Consider the following 18312-nt stretch of genomic DNA (forward strand, 5'->3'; position numbering starts at 1 on the left):
CTGCCATTTCAGTTACAAAACAAAAACAGTTAGATACCATAGAGCCCTCTAAAATAAGAAAAAATGAAAACAAAGCAGTAGGATACAATTAAACTTACCCATTTTCACTTCCTCATAGAATTCCTCAGAAGAAAAAGAAGTCAAAGTATCCTTGTCCAACATTGACAGAAAATTTCTATCCAATATCTCAGCAGTGGAATAATCTAATCAGGAAGCCTATACAAGAATTCGAAGGTAGCAGAGGTTTAAGTGCATCAAACCAATGATGTTTACAGAAATGAATAAATGCATTGAGAAACAGAGGTAATTGGCTAACCATAGAGTTTATAAGAAGCAGTTGAGGGGGGAATTTACTAACTAAACCGTACCAGAACAGAGAATTGGATAATTACCATTGCATATCATATAAATTTGGAAACGATTTGAATGCTCTTGATGTGAGCAATCTCAAGTCAGTATGTTGTCTGGGGCTACCCCGTTTATGCCAGCATACGTACAGAACAAGCCGATGCTCCAGGTTTGTATTATAAATCATCTGGACATGACAGTATTGTATACTGTTCAAGTTCACAAGGTAACAGTGTGTAAAAGGGAAAAAGGCGATAGGGAGAAAAACTGAAGACAATTGCTTTCCAAAAGAATCATATTGTTTGCTACAACTTTTTAAACTGTACATATATGATTGGTGATTACATTGGACTGAATATGTCCAATGAACCTTTGGCTTCTTTCCGTCTAGCATTTCTGAGATGTTATGATACTTTTTTCCCACTCAAATACACCAAATCTATCTATATCCTGTGTTGATGAAACCTGAAATTCTGATGATTGTTTTCCAAGCAGACTTGAAAATATAACTAAAAGTGATTCACAAGCATGGAGTTCCTCCATCTTCTGGGAATCAGTGACTTCCAACATCGGATCCTTCCATGGCTGGTCAAATGACCTGCAGAGATTGTATCACCAGACCATTAGTTTTTATTAATGGTATCAAGGGGTACATAAAACACACTTTACAAGACACCAAAATAGGCCAGAACATTAGTTTACAGACACCAAAATCAGTGAGGAATCTGCTATTCCCTTTAACAAATGTCAGTACGGTCAAACAATTTTTTTTTTTTTCCCGTCAAATTCACTTTCCTCTATTAGTTAGACCTACAAGGAGTCCTGAAAAAGTCCAACAAAAGTACTGCCTTGTTTAACTTTGACATTAAGAAATGTTAAAAATATATATATATATATATATATATATATATATATCTGTAATTGTAAGCAAACACCTTGTGACTAGACCATGTTCACATACCAAAAAGAAAAAAGAAAACAGGTTGAACAACAGCATATATTACCATCTCCAGGCAGGATTAGCTTCATTAGGGCAACGTATGTTCCGCCAAAGTGATTGGACAGTTTCATTATCATGCAAGCAACCTGAACCAGAAAATCATGTAGTGTGTCAAGTGTAAATCTAGTTGTCATGCACATGCACCTGAGTGTGTGCATGTAAAACATTCAGTCAAGAAAATGGTTCATACACCATGCCTCTGAGACCACACTCCCTGATCTTTTCTATTTGGATAACATTAGGTTCTGAAGTAAAGTGCATGACCTTATAAAAATCTAGTCTTTATAAAAAGACAGGAACTAATCATTCCTGGACCCAACTCCCCACTCCCCCATGTTCTACTGAAACACTCAACCGACAGATGCCAAATGCATAATCAATCAAATGTATGATACCTGCATAAATGGAGGCATTGGAAAGGAGAAGACTAAGGGCGGCATTGACAGATGGTAGCATTTTGTAATTTGTTCCAGAGAGCTGTTGAAGGTAGAGAATTGCTGATGCCAAGATCTCTTCACAACCATATCTGCTTCGGCCCCTTTCTCCACATGCCTTGTCAGCATGAGTTATTAAAGAGTGCAAACTTTTTAAATTCAAACTTTTAGAGAACTCAGGATCCACGTCACTGAATGTCCAGTCAAGCTTCCCAAGAATTACAGTTGCAGTTAGCCAACGCAATAGTTTTGAAATCAAAGAATTCTTATACACCTCTTTTTCCTCTGGAATAGTAGTGAAACATTGATGAGATTCATTGGAATGAAGCATAGTTGCAGAGTCTGCTTCTACAGCACTGGAAATTGCCCACATGATAAAACTTGACAGCTTTTCACCACTCTGGAACATTTTCAGAGAAAATTTTCACTTTTCATAGTATAATCAAAAGAAATCAGTAAGGACTAATCTTGCAGTCTATGAAAAAATATGAGAAAATGGAGGATACTGTTGTCACTAAAAAATTTCCATACAAAGCACAAGGGATGTTGAGGACATATTCAACCTTATTAATATGATACAGCAGCTCAACTATCCAATACACATGACAAGTAGTCATTAGGCATCATGAAAGATAATGTATTTGTTCCACTGAGGATATTATAATATCAGATGTTATAATCTGAAGTTCTGAACTTACAGGAGTATAGGGATAAGTAAAGACCAAATTAGGGTCATGCCATGTTTAAAGTAGCGAAAGGACTTAGGATTTGCCATCATGCAAGACATCATGCATCTATAATCAGCATACCAATGCGCAACATGCATGTGTGAAAACTGAAAATTCATAGTGATGCAGCACCAGAAGGAATCATGAGAAAAATTGAACAAAGCTAAGAGAAACATAATAAGGAGAAGATTAATGGGAAGAGTTTCTCTAGTTTACTCAGTAGTCTGGCAACATGGAGCAATGGCAATATTTCGTTAGCGTCCAATAGAACTAGATCAAACATTTGTAAACAGTCTGACATAACTATGCCAGAAAATCAAAGATAACAACTACATATTCAGAAGAGAGAGAGAGAGAGAGATACCACATAAAAGATGGAAGCTGGAGGGGCGCTCATAAGAATGGCTTTAAGGCCAAACTCTACAGTAGCACATGATCTTGCATCATTGTAGACCTTGACCGCCTTATATATTCCATATAAACCGTCGAATGATACAACAAAATGTGGCTGATATATCGTCCTCTTTTGGGATACCTTGAATGTAGATATTATTGTTTTAAGAATTTGATTGACTACTGCAACATTATCTGTTATCAAAGTCACATCAGTCGCAAGAAATTTGTAGAGATGAGATGTGAACTCCATGAGCTGCTCAAGGGCAATGTTCTGCAACCATTCAGTAATGTTTCTTGAAGAAACAACATCATTGACCACCTAAATCCAAGAATACAGGAAAGTAAGCATCCAGGATAAACAGAAGATACATTTATTCTTTCAGAAACCCTTTCCGGGATTAAGAGAAGTAATCCAGGAGCCAAGTTCAGATTGTAACAAATAAGTCCATCCATATGCTAACCACCATGCAATTACGAGGTTGTCCTGCACTATGTAATCAATGTAATTCCCAAATGCATATTCAGTTTGATGTCTTTTGAGTTCTTTTTGCTATTGATAAGCTACTAGTGAAATTTGAAGCCTGGGTTGACTTTAAGCGATTCCAAGACACCTTTGGTGTGATGCCAAAGGCCGATCTGAAGCCAAAATTTTTCTAAGTTCTCTCTACGAATGATTCTCTAGGTGTGAAGAAAGGTAGTCTCTATCCCTATTACATTATACTGTTTTTGTTCTACATCAGGTATCAAGTATACTGAGCTATTAAAAATGCCACATTCTCATTGCTAATTATATGACAGTCTAAAGAAGGTATCTCCACATGAGGTATGATTATATGAACGGTGGTCTTATTTTGTAGGATCATACTTCACTGAACATGAGAAAAAAGGATGCTTCTAGTTATAAACTTTGTTGGTACAGCTAACAATTACAGATTTCTACTTGCATAATGCAGACACCTTAGACAATTGAGGAGAGGACAGGGTAAAAGAAAAAAGACAACAGTTTGAGTAATGACCTCTGATACCACACTCAACTGCAACAAGCACAAAGTTTCATCTTCGAGACGACTTTCACAGGATATCGAGAGAAGAGATGATAACCATGGAAACAGACCACATTTTTCAACTAGATGACGAGCCAACTTATGCAATTTAACTGACTTCTTCACTACCTGAGAAAAGATAAGATGTAAGTTATTTCAGTCATTTACTACCAGCAAGCTCACAGTGGTTGCCCTATAATGGTAAACACTAAGAATAGTTTTCTAATGCATGTCAAATTCAAAAGTCGTAACAGTGAAAGCTAATTCATATTTTAGAATCACTTACTTACACACCCCCCCCCCCCCCCAAAAAAAAAAAAAAAAAAAATCTCATAAGGGGGTGTGTGTCAGTGTCAGAGCCAGTATCAAAAGTTCAAATGAGGCACCAATGCACCATTCATTACCAGTGAGCTTGTATATTACAGAGTGTGTAATGCCACTCAACAATGCCTTTCACCTATTTGATCATCTGAATGAAACCGAGAATTCAAAATTATGGAAAATAAGGCCATATCTTCGCTGTATTCTTGTGTGTGTCTAAATTAAATCATACATCTAATTGAAGTCAAATCAAATCTTTCATGATCAAATCGGTTCTTGAGACCTCAAACCTTCCAAAAATTACAACTATTTTGTTTCCTTCCAACTTCATAAATGTATTGCGCAAGAAAAGAAAAATGCAAACAGATGATGATAAATAAAACATAAGGTATTAAAAACAGAAAGCATCTCTTCTTTTCCCCTACCAGCAATGTCAAATCATGAGCCATGCAGAACATTACAGATAAAAGCAACCACACGTGAATACAGTGAACTTAAAGGTCACCTGAAGAATTAGTTCCTTGGACTCCTTATCTGAAAGGGGAGAAACATAGAAACTCAACAGAGTCTCAAGAATGGAATTCTTGATATAAACATGTGCATCATCGTCAAAGTTCAGCCCCACATATAATAACCGCAGTATCCACAACCTTTCTGATCTGAAGTTAATAGAGGAACTCCAGAAAAAATTGCTAAAGAAAGGTACATTCTGCAATTAGAGAGAGAGAGAGAGAGCAAACAAAATATATGTAAATAACTCATGTACGGGTCTGAATGCAGAGACAGAAAAAAAAATTTGTTTAATTCCAAGGACATGAATCACACCTTCGTGTTCAATGCAGACGATCTCTTCAATAGCGTTAGTAAAGTTGCATAATGTTCATGTGAAGTATCTAATAATATGAGGGATGTCTCTGCAGCAAAAATAGCATTTACAGAAGAGATTCTCTGCCCTATTTGTTGTATACCATTTTCCACATAAAGCAACAGAAGCTTAATTTGCGTGACACCCTTCTTCTTTTGACATGTCTGCAAAAAGTAGTTCAAACTTGATTCATAAATGCTTCGAAATGGAATGTAAAAAAGGAATATCATATGCAACATCAGTACCTAAGAACATGGAGACATTTCTACGATGAACAAGATCATATCAATACTGATTTATCAGGTTAATCTGTGTACAGTTATCTGTCATGCTTAAATATATGAAAGTCTCTAAGGTTAAACTGTAGCCATAGAAGCAGTTACAAATAGCTTTTTATTACTAGTATGGACCTAATAAACTCATGTGTTGTGCTGAAATATGACTTTAATAATGAAAGGACAGTAGCTTAAGGTGAAAGATGGTTTATGAGATCTACTGTCACTATCATTAAACTCATACTACATCATGCGCATCTGGTATACATTTTCCTACTTCCTACCCATACACTGGAAGCTGTAGATATCCAGCACAGTTACTCGGACATTCAAAAGAAACTTGACGATGAATTTTATCATGGTGTGCTTGCTAACCACATCTTGTTACATCATACACGTTGCAAATCTATACAGGGCTCTGAGACCTCATACTCAAAGAAAATGTTTCAATATACGCATTTGAGACTTTAAAAAGACAGTAAATAAGCCCTAGGGTCCATAATCCAGCTTGGTGACTTGCTACTTGTATACAATGAACCACAGCAGAGCTTCTGAAAAGAACGGTTCACTTATAACATCATCATTTTTCCCCTAATTAAACTTGTCAGGTAGTATTTCTGCCAGCTCTTCATGGACTGCCTTTTCGCAAATTTGAAACATAAATTACAGACGGCAACGGATGATTCATAATATTATATGTTGGGACATTCCAGTAGCATAGTTACTATATTACACAGATGCATATATATGTGTGTTGATAGTTATTGCATACACACATGCACAGAAAACAGGTAGCAGATATGGAAAGTAGATAAAACACAGCATTACCTTCAACTTGTCCTGCAATGTTTCAAGAGTTTCATAACCCAAACTTCTTATCTTGTCATTACGTGATGAAATACTCATAAAGGCAATAGCAAGTAAGCCTAAACTAGCAAACTCCAAGGGTTCAATGTAACCTTCAGAAAGACAATGCATAGAGAAGCGCAAGATGAAAATAGGATTATATCTTTCTTTAGCGTCAACATCGGGGGAGCATAACTGCACAAAATTTAATGACACAGTTAGATGAGAATGATCATAATAAATGCCTGAGCTCATAGACAATTAGATTTAACACCGATGTACTAGCAAAATGTATACCACATGCATATGATCAACAGGATCTGTTTGAAACTCGTTCAAGGATAATAGCTCATCAGATGCCACTATATGGTAGGGAAAATATAGCACAGTGGACGCGCATATTTTGTGGTCAATCGCAAGATTTTCTCTAACTTGATTTCTATGGTGTTCTTTTACTGCTTCAGCATCATTGATTGTATCATAAGACAAACTCTGCTCCAGATTCCGTTCCTTTTCTATCTTCAATGCAGCACTGCCCCAAAGGTAATCCATTCCGGCAAATCGGACATGCTCCAAACCATCAATACACTCAATTGTGCGCATCAGATTGTATATCTCCACATCAATTTCAGAAAGTGTTGCACCATAAGAAGACAAAAGTAGTAAATGAACTTCCCTAAGATCAATGCCCAAATCTTTTCCAAAGTCAAAACCATCCTGTTGAAACCTCAAAGGAAGGAGTGTCTGCAGTAATTTGATAACCTCCAACTGTTTAACGTACAGCTCAGATGTTTCTAGATCGCATTCCCCATCATCTACATTTTGTTTTGAGGTAAGGGAAACAGGTGATCTAAGAATGCTAGACATAGGCCTAGAAAAGGCACCCACATGGGAAGAATCTGATCGTTTGGATAGTGAACGAATAGTAGGCACAAATTGAGAGTGTGCAAGTAAAAGCTGAAGATAGGGAACACGCGAAAATTTCCCCCCAGATAGAAAAGTCAAAAGATCACGCAGCATTTGCAAAGTTGTTGGATCGTCAAACCTATGCAGAAGAGCTGGTTTCATCAATTTCTCTAGGAAGGGTATAGATTGTACTCTGATTAGACTGTCATGCATCTCTCTAGACACTTCAAAAATGCTTTTCAATATCAGAACTTCCAGGTATCTCCACAATGAAGAACTATCTGTGCTATCTGTGCTGTGTCCCTTTTGAGAACTATGAAAGACTGAAGGGAATGTTTTAACAATGCATTGCCACATATCCACCAAGATGTTCAAAAACTGCATTTGTGAGGAGTTACCTTTGTTATCTTCCATGTCCAGAGGAACGTCTTTCAGGTTCCCACTGGCTTCAATTGAAAGAGAGTGAACCTGAGTATCTTTGGGGAATAACAACATCCTACAAAACGAGACCTTTGCATGAATTTTATTTACAAGGTTTAATGTTTCATTGAAAGAGTGAGAACCCAATCCACCAACATCCCAGTCTATCAGCTCCTTGTGTCCCACAGAAGCTGGGAAAATGGAACTGAAATGCTTTAATCGGTCTTTCCTTTCTACTGAATCTGCATTCAAAGCATAGTGATAGCGCAGCATACAAATCGCTTTGCCAAGAAGACTATCATTAATGAGGTTAAGAACTTCTTCAGCAGATGACGGCAAAACCTCTCCAAAATCTTCATGAAACACATCACGAGAAACAAAATTCTTCCAATGAAGGAGACCATCCAAAATAATCTTTGAATAAAAGGAAGGAATATTTCTAAAATGCCTGTAGCACGGCTCTCCAAATTTCATTAAAACTGAATTCATGTACGACACAGCAGAAGGCAGAAGCATCATATAGTCGTCATCTGAAAGGGCTAGGTCAGATGTCACATTGCCATTATGTAGACAACTAGCATCTAGAGTACCAAAAAGTAAGTGCCCAAAGGTAGACAAATGCATAGAGCTCAGATCAATAAGAAGAGACAACAATCTAGCTTTCGTCTTGCTTGTTCTGTAAATGCAATGGGAAAGCATTTCTATTGGAGTGGTTGCTATAACTCTCGACATCACTATTATTAATGGATGAAAATTACACTTTTGCATACATTTCTGCCTGTATACCACATTCATAGCTTCCAGCAAGCAATGATCTACAACTTCTGATTCCAAAAGAAAGGCAAGCTTTGATATCTTAATATAGATTTCTTCAACAATGTCGCTATTAATATTGTTTTCTTCCATCGTCCAAAACAAATCAAATGCCTTTCTCTTTGTATTTGGCTGCTGCAAATAATAAGATAGATTTCTAAATGCACCACCAGCAATACAAGATCCAAAACAAATAGCAGATTTCTGGTTGCCATCCAAATCAACTCTACTAAACATCCAACGCACTAATTCAAGTAGCTCAAATGGAGATATAAAACCACTCAAAGCATGCAAAGCATAAAATGTTGGGAGGAAAGCCATACAATTGTTACTTCTAATGCTGTGATCAAATTTGACCTTGACTTCCTGAAAGAGCTTATGAACCAAGATGTTGAATGCTTTCACAAACTTTGTAGCATCCCCATCTTCTACTTCAAGTGTAAATTGGTTGTCATTGCACAGAGAAAACAAGTACTTGCAAGTTGTTGCCAATATATCCAAGGCATGATGGTCTAATCTATGAACTTTCCCCCTCGATAAATTGATGAGAGCATCCACGTTGTCTGGTAGGTTACCCTCTGGTAAGTCTTCGCTACACTCCAAAGGACAGGATAACGATGTAGTTATTGCGGGATGATAAAAGATAGTTTCAGCCACCTTTTGAATATCATGACTTGATAGATTTACACTGGAGGTTCTGAGGGAATCAGAATCAGCCACCAATAGTTGAGATAATAAGTTCTTCACCAGAACTGAGCAAATCTCAGAAAGTTGTTGGAAATCGACTAATTGTTCAACTGTACAAGACAACCGTATCTGATAAAGCCAAAATAACACAAGGCGCAAATAGGAAATAAGGTGGTAATCAGTTGCACAGTCTGATAGTTTAGCCAAAAGCAGGTCTTGTATCTTTGAGGGCTCTAACGAATAAGGACCGTCAATGCACATAATGGCAGGGAACAAAACGTGGAAAGGTGCCTTCATCAAAAATAAACTGAAGGCAGTAGCAGCAGCTTCATTTGCACCACAATTTTGGTTACATATTGCTTCTCCTGTATAAGAAGCATGATCAGGAGATCCACTGGCAATTTTTTTTCCTCCTTTGCAACAGCTATTGGTTAGAGCCATACTAAGCCCAGGAAAAAAAACTTCAGGCCAAAACTTAGAAACTCTGGGGAGAAAGGTAGGTTCAAGAAAGAAAATTGATGAAAAGAGAGTGAATGGAAGACCAAGGCATTGTGAAATTGCCATAACTGATGGAAAGTTTGCTAATATTTCATCAGGCGTTGTACAGATAAATGAGGAGAAGAAGGCTTTGGTTATTCCAGCTACTTCACCATCACTCCCACCTCTTGCAAGTCTTCCAACTTCCTCAAGCGCTAGTGCAAAAGAACTACCAGAAGGCTTAGCCTTATTGTCAATAGAAGAAATGCAACAAATTTCACGGTCAGATATACTCTGGGAAAACAAAAATAAACTGTTCAACGGCCTCCATTCACAGTTGCCCCTAGACTGATGAGTGGCAGAACAGTCACCAAGTCTCTCAACCAAGAGTGAGCAAATCATAGAAGATAGAAACCGTGCATCAACCTATCAAAATTAACTTTCTTATGAGATTGTGTTCCAAAGCAATCAATTGCAATCTAAAGAGAAGATAAGTACCTGAGTTTTCAAGATATATTTCAGTGTATTGCACACGTAGGTAGATATCATTGTCTTCTCAGGTAATGTAAAAGTCCCAGATCCAGAATCAAGCAATCTCAGACAATTCTGCAGTACCCGTAAGATTAGAGGGGCCTGAGGTGACACATCTGCAGCTAGACAGGGGAACATCAGTGTGAGGTATGTAGCTTTTTTTATTATTATTATAAAAAAATGAAGGTATGTAGCTTTCTTTCTCAAGGAAACTCAAAAAAGAAAAATTGAATAGAGAGAAAATACTACAGAGGGGGAAGTTAAATACTGATAAAAAAAAAAACCACTAAATTACACTACAACTTAAGGCACAAAAACAAGAAGAAAGCAAAGATAAGCTGCATGACAACAGGTATCTGATCTATAAACTAGCATGAAAAGACTAATCCCTAGACTTCAAGGAAACTAAATCCCACAAAGATGCCAAAAATGAACCCTGTGCCATAAAAGAACTATCCCACAAGCAAATCCTATCCCATAAAATCTTCTGTTTCTCTCCAGTGAAAAGACCAAAACTGCCAACACTGCATACCCTCCCTATCACAAAACCCCATTTCCTCCCTCCAATTATGTAGCTGAGGAAAGGATACAGGAAAGCCTACTGTCATTAAAATTATAAAAAGTATAATAAAATAAAATTTAACCAAAAGAGAAAAAAAAGCCAGAATCTTTCCTTCAAATAGTGCAATTAAATACATTCTGCGTAAATATGGTGAAGGTATCAGGATAACTTGAGATAATTGGAATAAAACATGAACAATGACATACTTATATCCCAAAAAGGTACATCAAATAGAAGGCTCAATAATATACATCAGAACAACTTATCAGCTCATTCTTTCCATAACCGTGCTATACCTCGTCTTATTTCCCAGAAAGACCTCTAAAAGATTTTTACTATATGAATAGTTGTACCACATCTAAAATGAGAATCCAAACATAAAACGCACGCGTAAGAAGAATATATGGTGAGTATGTGCTTACATAAGCTAACATAAATAATAAATGCCCATGATAAATTATTAAATTGATACATAATATATGAAGCATGTTCACCTTTAACAGTTTCCAAATGGTAGTTATCACGCTTAACAATAAGATCCCAATGCTTGAAGAAATTCTTCCCTGTAGTAGAAACGGCATCAGATAAGAATGAGATGACAGCATTAGCCAAGCTTTGTAATACTCCCACCCCCAGGACGTCAACCGAAGATTTTCCTCTATCAAAACCCGGTATAAACAAGAACCATGATGCAATTTCATGTTGGTTTTTGTCAAAAGCACCAGTACTTAACATAGCTGCTTGTGTGAGACAGTATGCTTGATCTTTTATGTCACTGAGTGGTGAAAAAATCAGCAACTTCATCAATGTCTGTAGATGTTTGTACATCAAGGGTGGAGTCTTAATTGGTGTTCTATTCCTTGGAGACCATCCAATGTATTCTATTAGCAAAGACAAAAGAGAGCACTGCAGATTATTTTGTAATGCTAAAGGACTGCTTAGGAGCTTCATAAGGAACTCAAATGAGCCCTCCAAGCCAGTGGGCATTATCCGCTGCGAGAGAATAATTAAAAGACAACTGTAAGCAACAACTAAATAGGATTGTCTTCTGATCGAAAGTATGAATCAAACTAGTTCCTTAAATTTCAGCCACAATTTCTTTTGAACATGAAACACATTTTCAGACTATTCATGAAAAGAAGAAATGCATATACTCAGTTTCAGTATACAAGGCAAATAAGGTACAGGAACTTTTTCGATCTGAAAATCAAGGCAAGCCCCAATAAAATATCCATAGAAAAGAAGACTAGGGAAAAGTACTTACAAGATATATTTTGAAAGCATCGAGCACCCTACAGTAGAAATATAAGTCTGCATCCTTGAGTGCAGTAATAGGTGTGGAGCAAGGATCGAAACCCCAAAGATCTGCCATAACATTCATAAGACTATCTTCATGTTCGGACGTATCTGGACCAAAACTTATTCCGCCTACAACAATATCTGAGTCCTTGTTTCCAAAATCTGTTTTCAATTTTTTCACATTCTTCGGGCTATGTTCTGGGAACTTCTCCAGATCTGCTGTCCTCTTTCTTGAGTTGCTACTCATAGAAGAGAGTAGACTCTTAAAAAGTTGAGGATCTGGGAGCAAGCTTCGAACTTCATTTTGAAATTCTTGCTTGAGAGATTCCGAAACATGTTGGTCTCTACAGTTTAAAACACCAAGGAAGGAATCTAACAACTTGAGTGCCTCTAAAAGATGCCTTAAAGTTCCATGCTTCACTAGAAAATCAGAGTGAAGCAGCCCTTTATTGATCGTGGAGCGGTTGAACTGACGAGGATACAAGCATTTCATGACATCCTGCACATGAACATTGTCAAACAAGGCTGGGATCCCACTGCCCACAGAGGAAACCAAGTTTGCTGCTAGAGTAACAACAGAAAACCTGCAAATGCTTTAATCATCATGCAACTATAGAGTAATAGGGGACGACTAAACTGAAGCAACAAGCAATGGAATGAAATGGTATAGATAAATTCTCACCATTTGGGTGATGCATAATCTTCAAGATTGTAAGGGAACTCTTCCATGTATGCTGCACCAAGAGACGGTCTCCCACTAACAACAGCCAAAAGCAGATCCCTGTGATAGCCAATCTCGGTCGCCTTAAGCTTCTTCATTAGGTCTATTTGACGCTTTAAATTGCCCTTCAGGTGTCTCTTTGGATCTGCCATTAGGCCATTAGATGGATCGGTGCAAACCATAACTAAGACCCTGTATGCCAATTCTGCAGAAGCTCCACCATTCTCCCTTCCAGAAATATTGGCTAATTGTTCTAAAGTACCACTCCCAAACAGAACACTCCGAAGGGCAGGAGGAACCGATGAACCCTCAACAAGTATCCTGTTCTGCAATGTGGACAGAACATATATAACTGTCTCCTCATCATCATTCCCCAGCCAGCGGAGGACACAAGAATACATTTCCTTCTGCCGAATAACCGACCTCAACAATCCCGGGGCTCCCACCTCCAGAATCGACATTGCGAACCCAACAAACAACTTCCTCAATGACAGCTTCCTCCTTTTCTCATTTGGCCTCATTTTATACTCCCCCAACTTGCAAAACCCCTGCAGCTTGAAATCAAACTTCTTTTCCACCTCAGACGCCAACACCGATCCACGCCTCACAATCGAAGCCAAAAGCAACAGCGCCGCCTTCTGGCGCTTAGCTTCACTACTCTTCAACTCCTTATGCACATCTCCCAACTGTTGCTCAATAATCGACCGCGCAAACTTGTCCAACACCCTACTCACCCCCAACCTCCCCATATCATTTGCTTCATAAACCCCATCAGGATGACTCAAAACAACAGAAATCAACTTCAGTATATAAAACATCCCCGGCTTCCCTCGCCGGAGATTCCACGCACCCAGAAGCTCCGAGCACTGAGCTGAATTTTGCACATAGTAATACAGCAATTCACCTCCAGAATCACCTTTCAGCAACTTTATAAACTCTTTCGCACCGGCAGCGCATAATTTAATCTCATTAGAAGTAATCTTATGCAATAGTTCTTTCAGTTTCGCTTCATGATTCGCCTTAAGCTCAACCTTCGGCAATTCTTCCCCCATAACCTCACTGTCATAGTCTTCCTCCACCATAACTGCAACTCACAAATCAACCGCTAATTAGTACAGCCAAACCAATTTGCCAAACAAAGATTAACGAAGCCTTTGCGATCCGTACCTTGATCCTCGCAGGCTGAGCTTCCTTCTTCCATTGCAAAAACAGTCGGTGAGGTTTTGGTGATTTTTTAGGGTTTAAGACGGGCGGTAGAGTAAGCATACGAAGGGTTTAAGTGCTGGGCTGAAAAGCCCAAAGGATTAAGGCTGTAGCCCAAAAGCATAGGCCCAAGCCCAACACAAATACCCTAATTCAACATCTCCCTCTATCGGACTTGACAGGATACAGAGCTCGGCCTATACTCACGCGCCACGTGTCAACCTCGAAGGCTGGGCTATATAAACCCCAACCGAGCACCGAAAATATCCTCTCTTACCCAATCTCAGACCCAATCGGGGATTAAGGTTCTTCTTCTCCCCTACGCCGTCATCCTCGTTCTTATTCGCTATCCTCTATCCCAAAACGTCGTCGTTCAGGATGATGCAACAGCCATCAGGAGGAGTCGTCCCGGCGGATCAGCAGCCGCAGCAGCAATACCAGCAGCAACCGCCGCAGCAGTGGATGATGATGCCGCCGCAGCAGCAACACCAAGCTGCTGCTGCTGCTCAGGCCGGGTGGGCCCAGCAGCAGGCGGCTATGCAGCAGCAGCAACAGCCTCAGCAGTACACGGCCGCGGCGGCGAGTCAGGGCTCCGATGAGATCCGATCGCTCTGGATCGGCGACTTGCTCCCGTGGATGGACGAGAACTACATCCTCAACTGCTTCGGTCCCACCGGAGAGGTAAATTTCACGGATAATTATGTGTTTCGTTTGATTTTGTAGCTTCGAATTTTGGATTTAGGGTTTACTTTGTATCGCCGGAGATGTAATTGTGATTTAGGGTTAGAATTTCCCATCTTTGTTCATGGATCTGTAGGCTGTAGATATTTGTGTATGTGTTTAACCGGAAATTGGCGTCAACTCGTCGTCCATATGTTCTTTATTTGCTTGTTAGGTGCTTTCGGATCCCAGTTTGTTGTATTTAATTGTGGTTTTGGGGTTGTTTGTAGGCTGTCAATGCAAAGGTTATCCGTAACAAGCAAACAGGACTGCCAGAAGGGTATGGTTTTATTGAGTTTAGGACTCGCAGCGCCGCTGAGCAGGTTTTGCAGAACTACAATGGTACAGTGATGCCCAGCACTGAGCAGAATTTCCGCCTCAACTGGGCCACCCTGGGGGCTGGTGAAAGGCGCCAGGATGATGGCCCGGACTATACTGTTTTTGTTGGCGATTTGGCCGCTGATGTTACCGATTATACCCTTCAAGAGACATTTAGGGCTCATTACCACTCTGTGAAGGGTGCAAAAGTTGTCACTGATAGGACCACCGGACGCTCTAAGGGATATGGTTTTGTTAGGTTTGGAGATGAGAGTGAACAGTTGCGAGCAATGAATGAGATGAATGGTCAGTTTTGCTCTAGCAGACCCATGAGGATTGGGCCTGCTGCTACTAAGAAACCAGTTGGTGGTGGACAACCTTATCAAAAAGGTATGTATCCTTGTTAGTATTGCATAAAGGTCTATGGTATTAGCTAAACGACATAACTTTATCTGAATGTGGATGATTCTCAGTGTTGTAATTAGATTTTGCCCTTTTGGTTTGTGTTCATGAGTATCTGGTACTTTGTGCTTATTGGATTGGTAAGGTTTAAAGCTTTTATATGATACTTACAAGGTGAAATTCTCGAAGTGCCCTGTTAGAAGTAGGTTTTACCGCTTTCAGTTAATCAGTTGAAGATTGGCGCAACTTAAAGTCCTTTCCTTCGAGTACTTACCTTTGTAAACTTCGGCGCATTTAATGTTGTACAAAACATGCAAAAACTTATGTAGAACTCATGTTGTCTTAAAGCAGGACACCGAGAGGCTCTCATTTTGGGGGGCCTGGAACTGATTTCAGCTGAAATGATTCCACATAAATGCGTGGCCTCATTTTAGGTCAGTTATTTTGTTTATGTCGTAAACTTGCTTCATTTTCTCGTGGCATTTGGTATGCTGCTTTCAAGAATTACCTTTCCAGTTCCTTACATTTATTCCATTACCAGTCAAGTTTACATTTATTCCATTTACCAGTCAGCTTTACATTTATTCCGTTTACCAGTCAGCTTTACATTTATTCCGTTTCCAGTCTGGTTTACTTTATTCCATTTACCAGTTCAGTTTACTTTTATTCCAGCTTCTCCGTAGTCCAAAATTTAAATATCCTTCTTTAATGCTTGGCTGATGTTAATCTTGAAGAACCATGGTGTTTTTTCTTTGTGGATCGGTTCCACAATAGTCTGTACTTCTCTATAGGATAATATGTGGTCCCATATATGTGGCCCGTCTGCTTCTATTAGTATGTTTCAGCCATCATCTTAAGTAAAAAAAAAATATACCTACAGCAGGTGCTATAGATATGTTGCAGCTGATATACTAGTTCACCTGTTTCATGCTTCAACTTTAATTTAAGGCAGAATTAAATTGAATGATAAAAACTGTAGTTGCAGCCGCTCAAACCATTTTATTCACCATACCATGTCATATATGCATCTGTTTTAAGGTGAAAATGTTTCATTATAAAGCCGCTATGAGAGTTGTGTTCAGTTATTTTATTTTGTTTGCTTTATCTTTCACTGATTTTGTATTAATCAAAAATTCATTTTGGTCCCATAGGCTATTAGCTTTTTTACTTTCCTTACAACCTAGCTTTTTAAATATTTGTATGGTTCATTCCATGTTGTATGGTATACTGAAGTTATATCTGATGCCTCTTTGTGTTAGATGCCTCTTTGTGTTAGATGTTTGTTCTGTTGTAATGCTTCTTTTTTCCAATGGGACTGTTACTATATGTTTATATGAAGGGGGATAATTAGATTTGAAAGGTGGAAATTCTAGGTAACTTGTAATATACTAATATAACAATTAGGTTCTCGTTCTGGGAATAAAAATTTCAGAACTGTGACATCTCCAGAACAATAAGGATCCTCCTGCTGTGGAAAATTGTAGTATGTTCATCTAATCTTACAACTGCATAAACCAATGCTTATGTGTTCATAAATTGCAGCTGCCTACCCAAGTTCTCAAGGAAATCCAGGCGAGGCTGACCCAAATAACACAACAGTAAGTAGTTTCTTCTTCTGTTTAAGTTGAACATTTCTTTGCAATGATACTAACTCATGAGTCTTTTGAGTGCAGATATTTGTTGGGGGTTTGGATCCCAGTGTCGATGATGAAATGTTGAGACAATCTTTTGGCATGTTTGGTGAGCTAGTTCATGTGAAGATACCCGTTGGCAAGCGATGTGGTTTTGTTCAATTTGCTAACAGGTAACAGCTCTACAGCGTTACTCCCCACTGTTGTAGATTTCAGTTTCCTCAGGCCTCTTTTTTTATTTTCCTTTTTTGTTAATTAAAACTCTAATGTGCTTATGTTCACATCAAATTCAGAGCTTGTGCGGAGCAAGCATTGTCGGTGATGAATGGGCGAGTAGTGGGATCACAAAGTGTTAGGCTTTCTTGGGGCCGTAGTCCTTCAAGCAAACAGGTATTTAAAGCTGACCTTAAGTTTGTTATCCTGTTGCTCAAATACATGTTAACATATATTTTAATTGATTCAGAACCAGCCAGAACAGACACAGTGGAATGGTGCTGGTGGTGCTGGATTTTATCAATATCCCCAAGGATATGATGCGTATACATATGCACCTCCTACCCAAGACCCTAACCTGTACTATGGAGGGTATGCTGGATATGGAAATTACCAGCAGCCTGGTGCAGCTTACCAACAGCAACAGCAGGTAATAATATTTAGTTTGGCCTCCGTAATTTTTTCTTCTTTGAGGATGACAGTTCTTGATACGAGTTTCTTTGAGGATGACAGTTCTTGATATGAGTTTATTTGTGTGGTGCAGTGATTTGTAGCCTTCCTCAAGTGCTGAATGCTAGTATCGTTGAAATCTGATGCAATGTAGGTTGTGCGTATTGGCTGTAGTATGATGTGTGGAGTCCTTTATCAACTTCTATGCAACTTCTATTTATCGCTATTGTTCCTTTTTTTTTCTTTTTTTTTTGTTCTGTAATCCATCTTGAGGGAGACGATGTATTTCATATTTGGTCATTATGTTTATGAAGATTCGCTGAGTTGCTATTGTATGTTATTTTCTTTATCTCATGCTTAATGCTTTTCAGTTGTGGAACACTACACGACTTTTCTTGCATTTGGTAACAAAATTGGGATGCAAGAGGACCACACAATAAAAATCATAATAGCTCCTTCAAATCTAAGGAGAATGAAATTCATATGCCCTGCTTTTTAAACTCCATTCCTCTCTCAAATGAGTTCACACTTCCACTTTTAAGATGATGTCTTTTAAATGAAGGGCTCTTGATCCAAACACCAAAATGAGTTAAAATAATTTCACTTATCTCAGCAACAGATTTTATTTCCACTAACCCAATTTAAATTAGAATGACTATCATTCTGCCTTCAATCTAATTAATGAATCACATTTTATGCCACT

At 38.6% G+C, this 18312-nt stretch overlaps 2 protein-coding genes across 4 annotated transcripts; one reads left to right on the forward strand and one right to left on the reverse strand.

Moving 5' to 3' along the window:
• Window positions 1-605: 605 nt before the first annotated feature.
• LOC112167757 lies at window positions 606-13904 on the reverse strand. Of its 3 annotated transcripts, none has more exons than XM_024304825.2 (14): window positions 13840-13904; window positions 12634-13756; window positions 11917-12535; window positions 11147-11645; window positions 10058-10206; window positions 6554-9985; window positions 6239-6451; window positions 5096-5299; window positions 4776-4979; window positions 3923-4078; window positions 2875-3225; window positions 1744-2182; window positions 1353-1434; window positions 606-946 (listed from the first exon to the last, which is right to left on the reverse strand). In XM_024304825.2, the coding sequence occupies exons 1-14, from the start codon at window positions 13871-13873 to the stop codon at window positions 736-738; spliced, it is 7716 nt and encodes a 2571-aa protein (XP_024160593.1). In that variant the 5' UTR covers window positions 13874-13904; the 3' UTR covers window positions 606-735. The 3 variants fall into 3 exon arrangements, with proteins under 3 accessions (XP_024160593.1, XP_024160592.1, XP_040361511.1); XM_024304824.2 differs by having other exon boundaries at window positions 10058-10212; XM_040505577.1 differs by lacking the exon at window positions 1353-1434 and having other exon boundaries at window positions 10058-10212.
• Window positions 13905-14143: 239 nt separating this feature from the next.
• On the forward strand, window positions 14144-17949 carry LOC112165038 (polyadenylate-binding protein RBP45C). The gene is made up of 7 exons (XM_024301420.2): window positions 14144-14556; window positions 14826-15303; window positions 16858-16913; window positions 16989-17119; window positions 17240-17336; window positions 17410-17589; window positions 17704-17949. Exons 1-7 carry the CDS (start codon window positions 14254-14256, stop codon window positions 17704-17706), a joined length of 1248 nt encoding a protein of 415 aa, XP_024157188.1. The 5' UTR covers window positions 14144-14253; the 3' UTR covers window positions 17707-17949.
• The last annotated feature ends 363 nt before the right edge of the window (window positions 17950-18312 follow it).

The sequence above is a fragment of the Rosa chinensis genome, chromosome 5 (assembly GCF_002994745.2).
Source record: "Rosa chinensis cultivar Old Blush chromosome 5, RchiOBHm-V2, whole genome shotgun sequence".
In the NCBI taxonomy this organism is placed as follows: Eukaryota; Viridiplantae; Streptophyta; class Magnoliopsida; order Rosales; family Rosaceae; genus Rosa; species Rosa chinensis.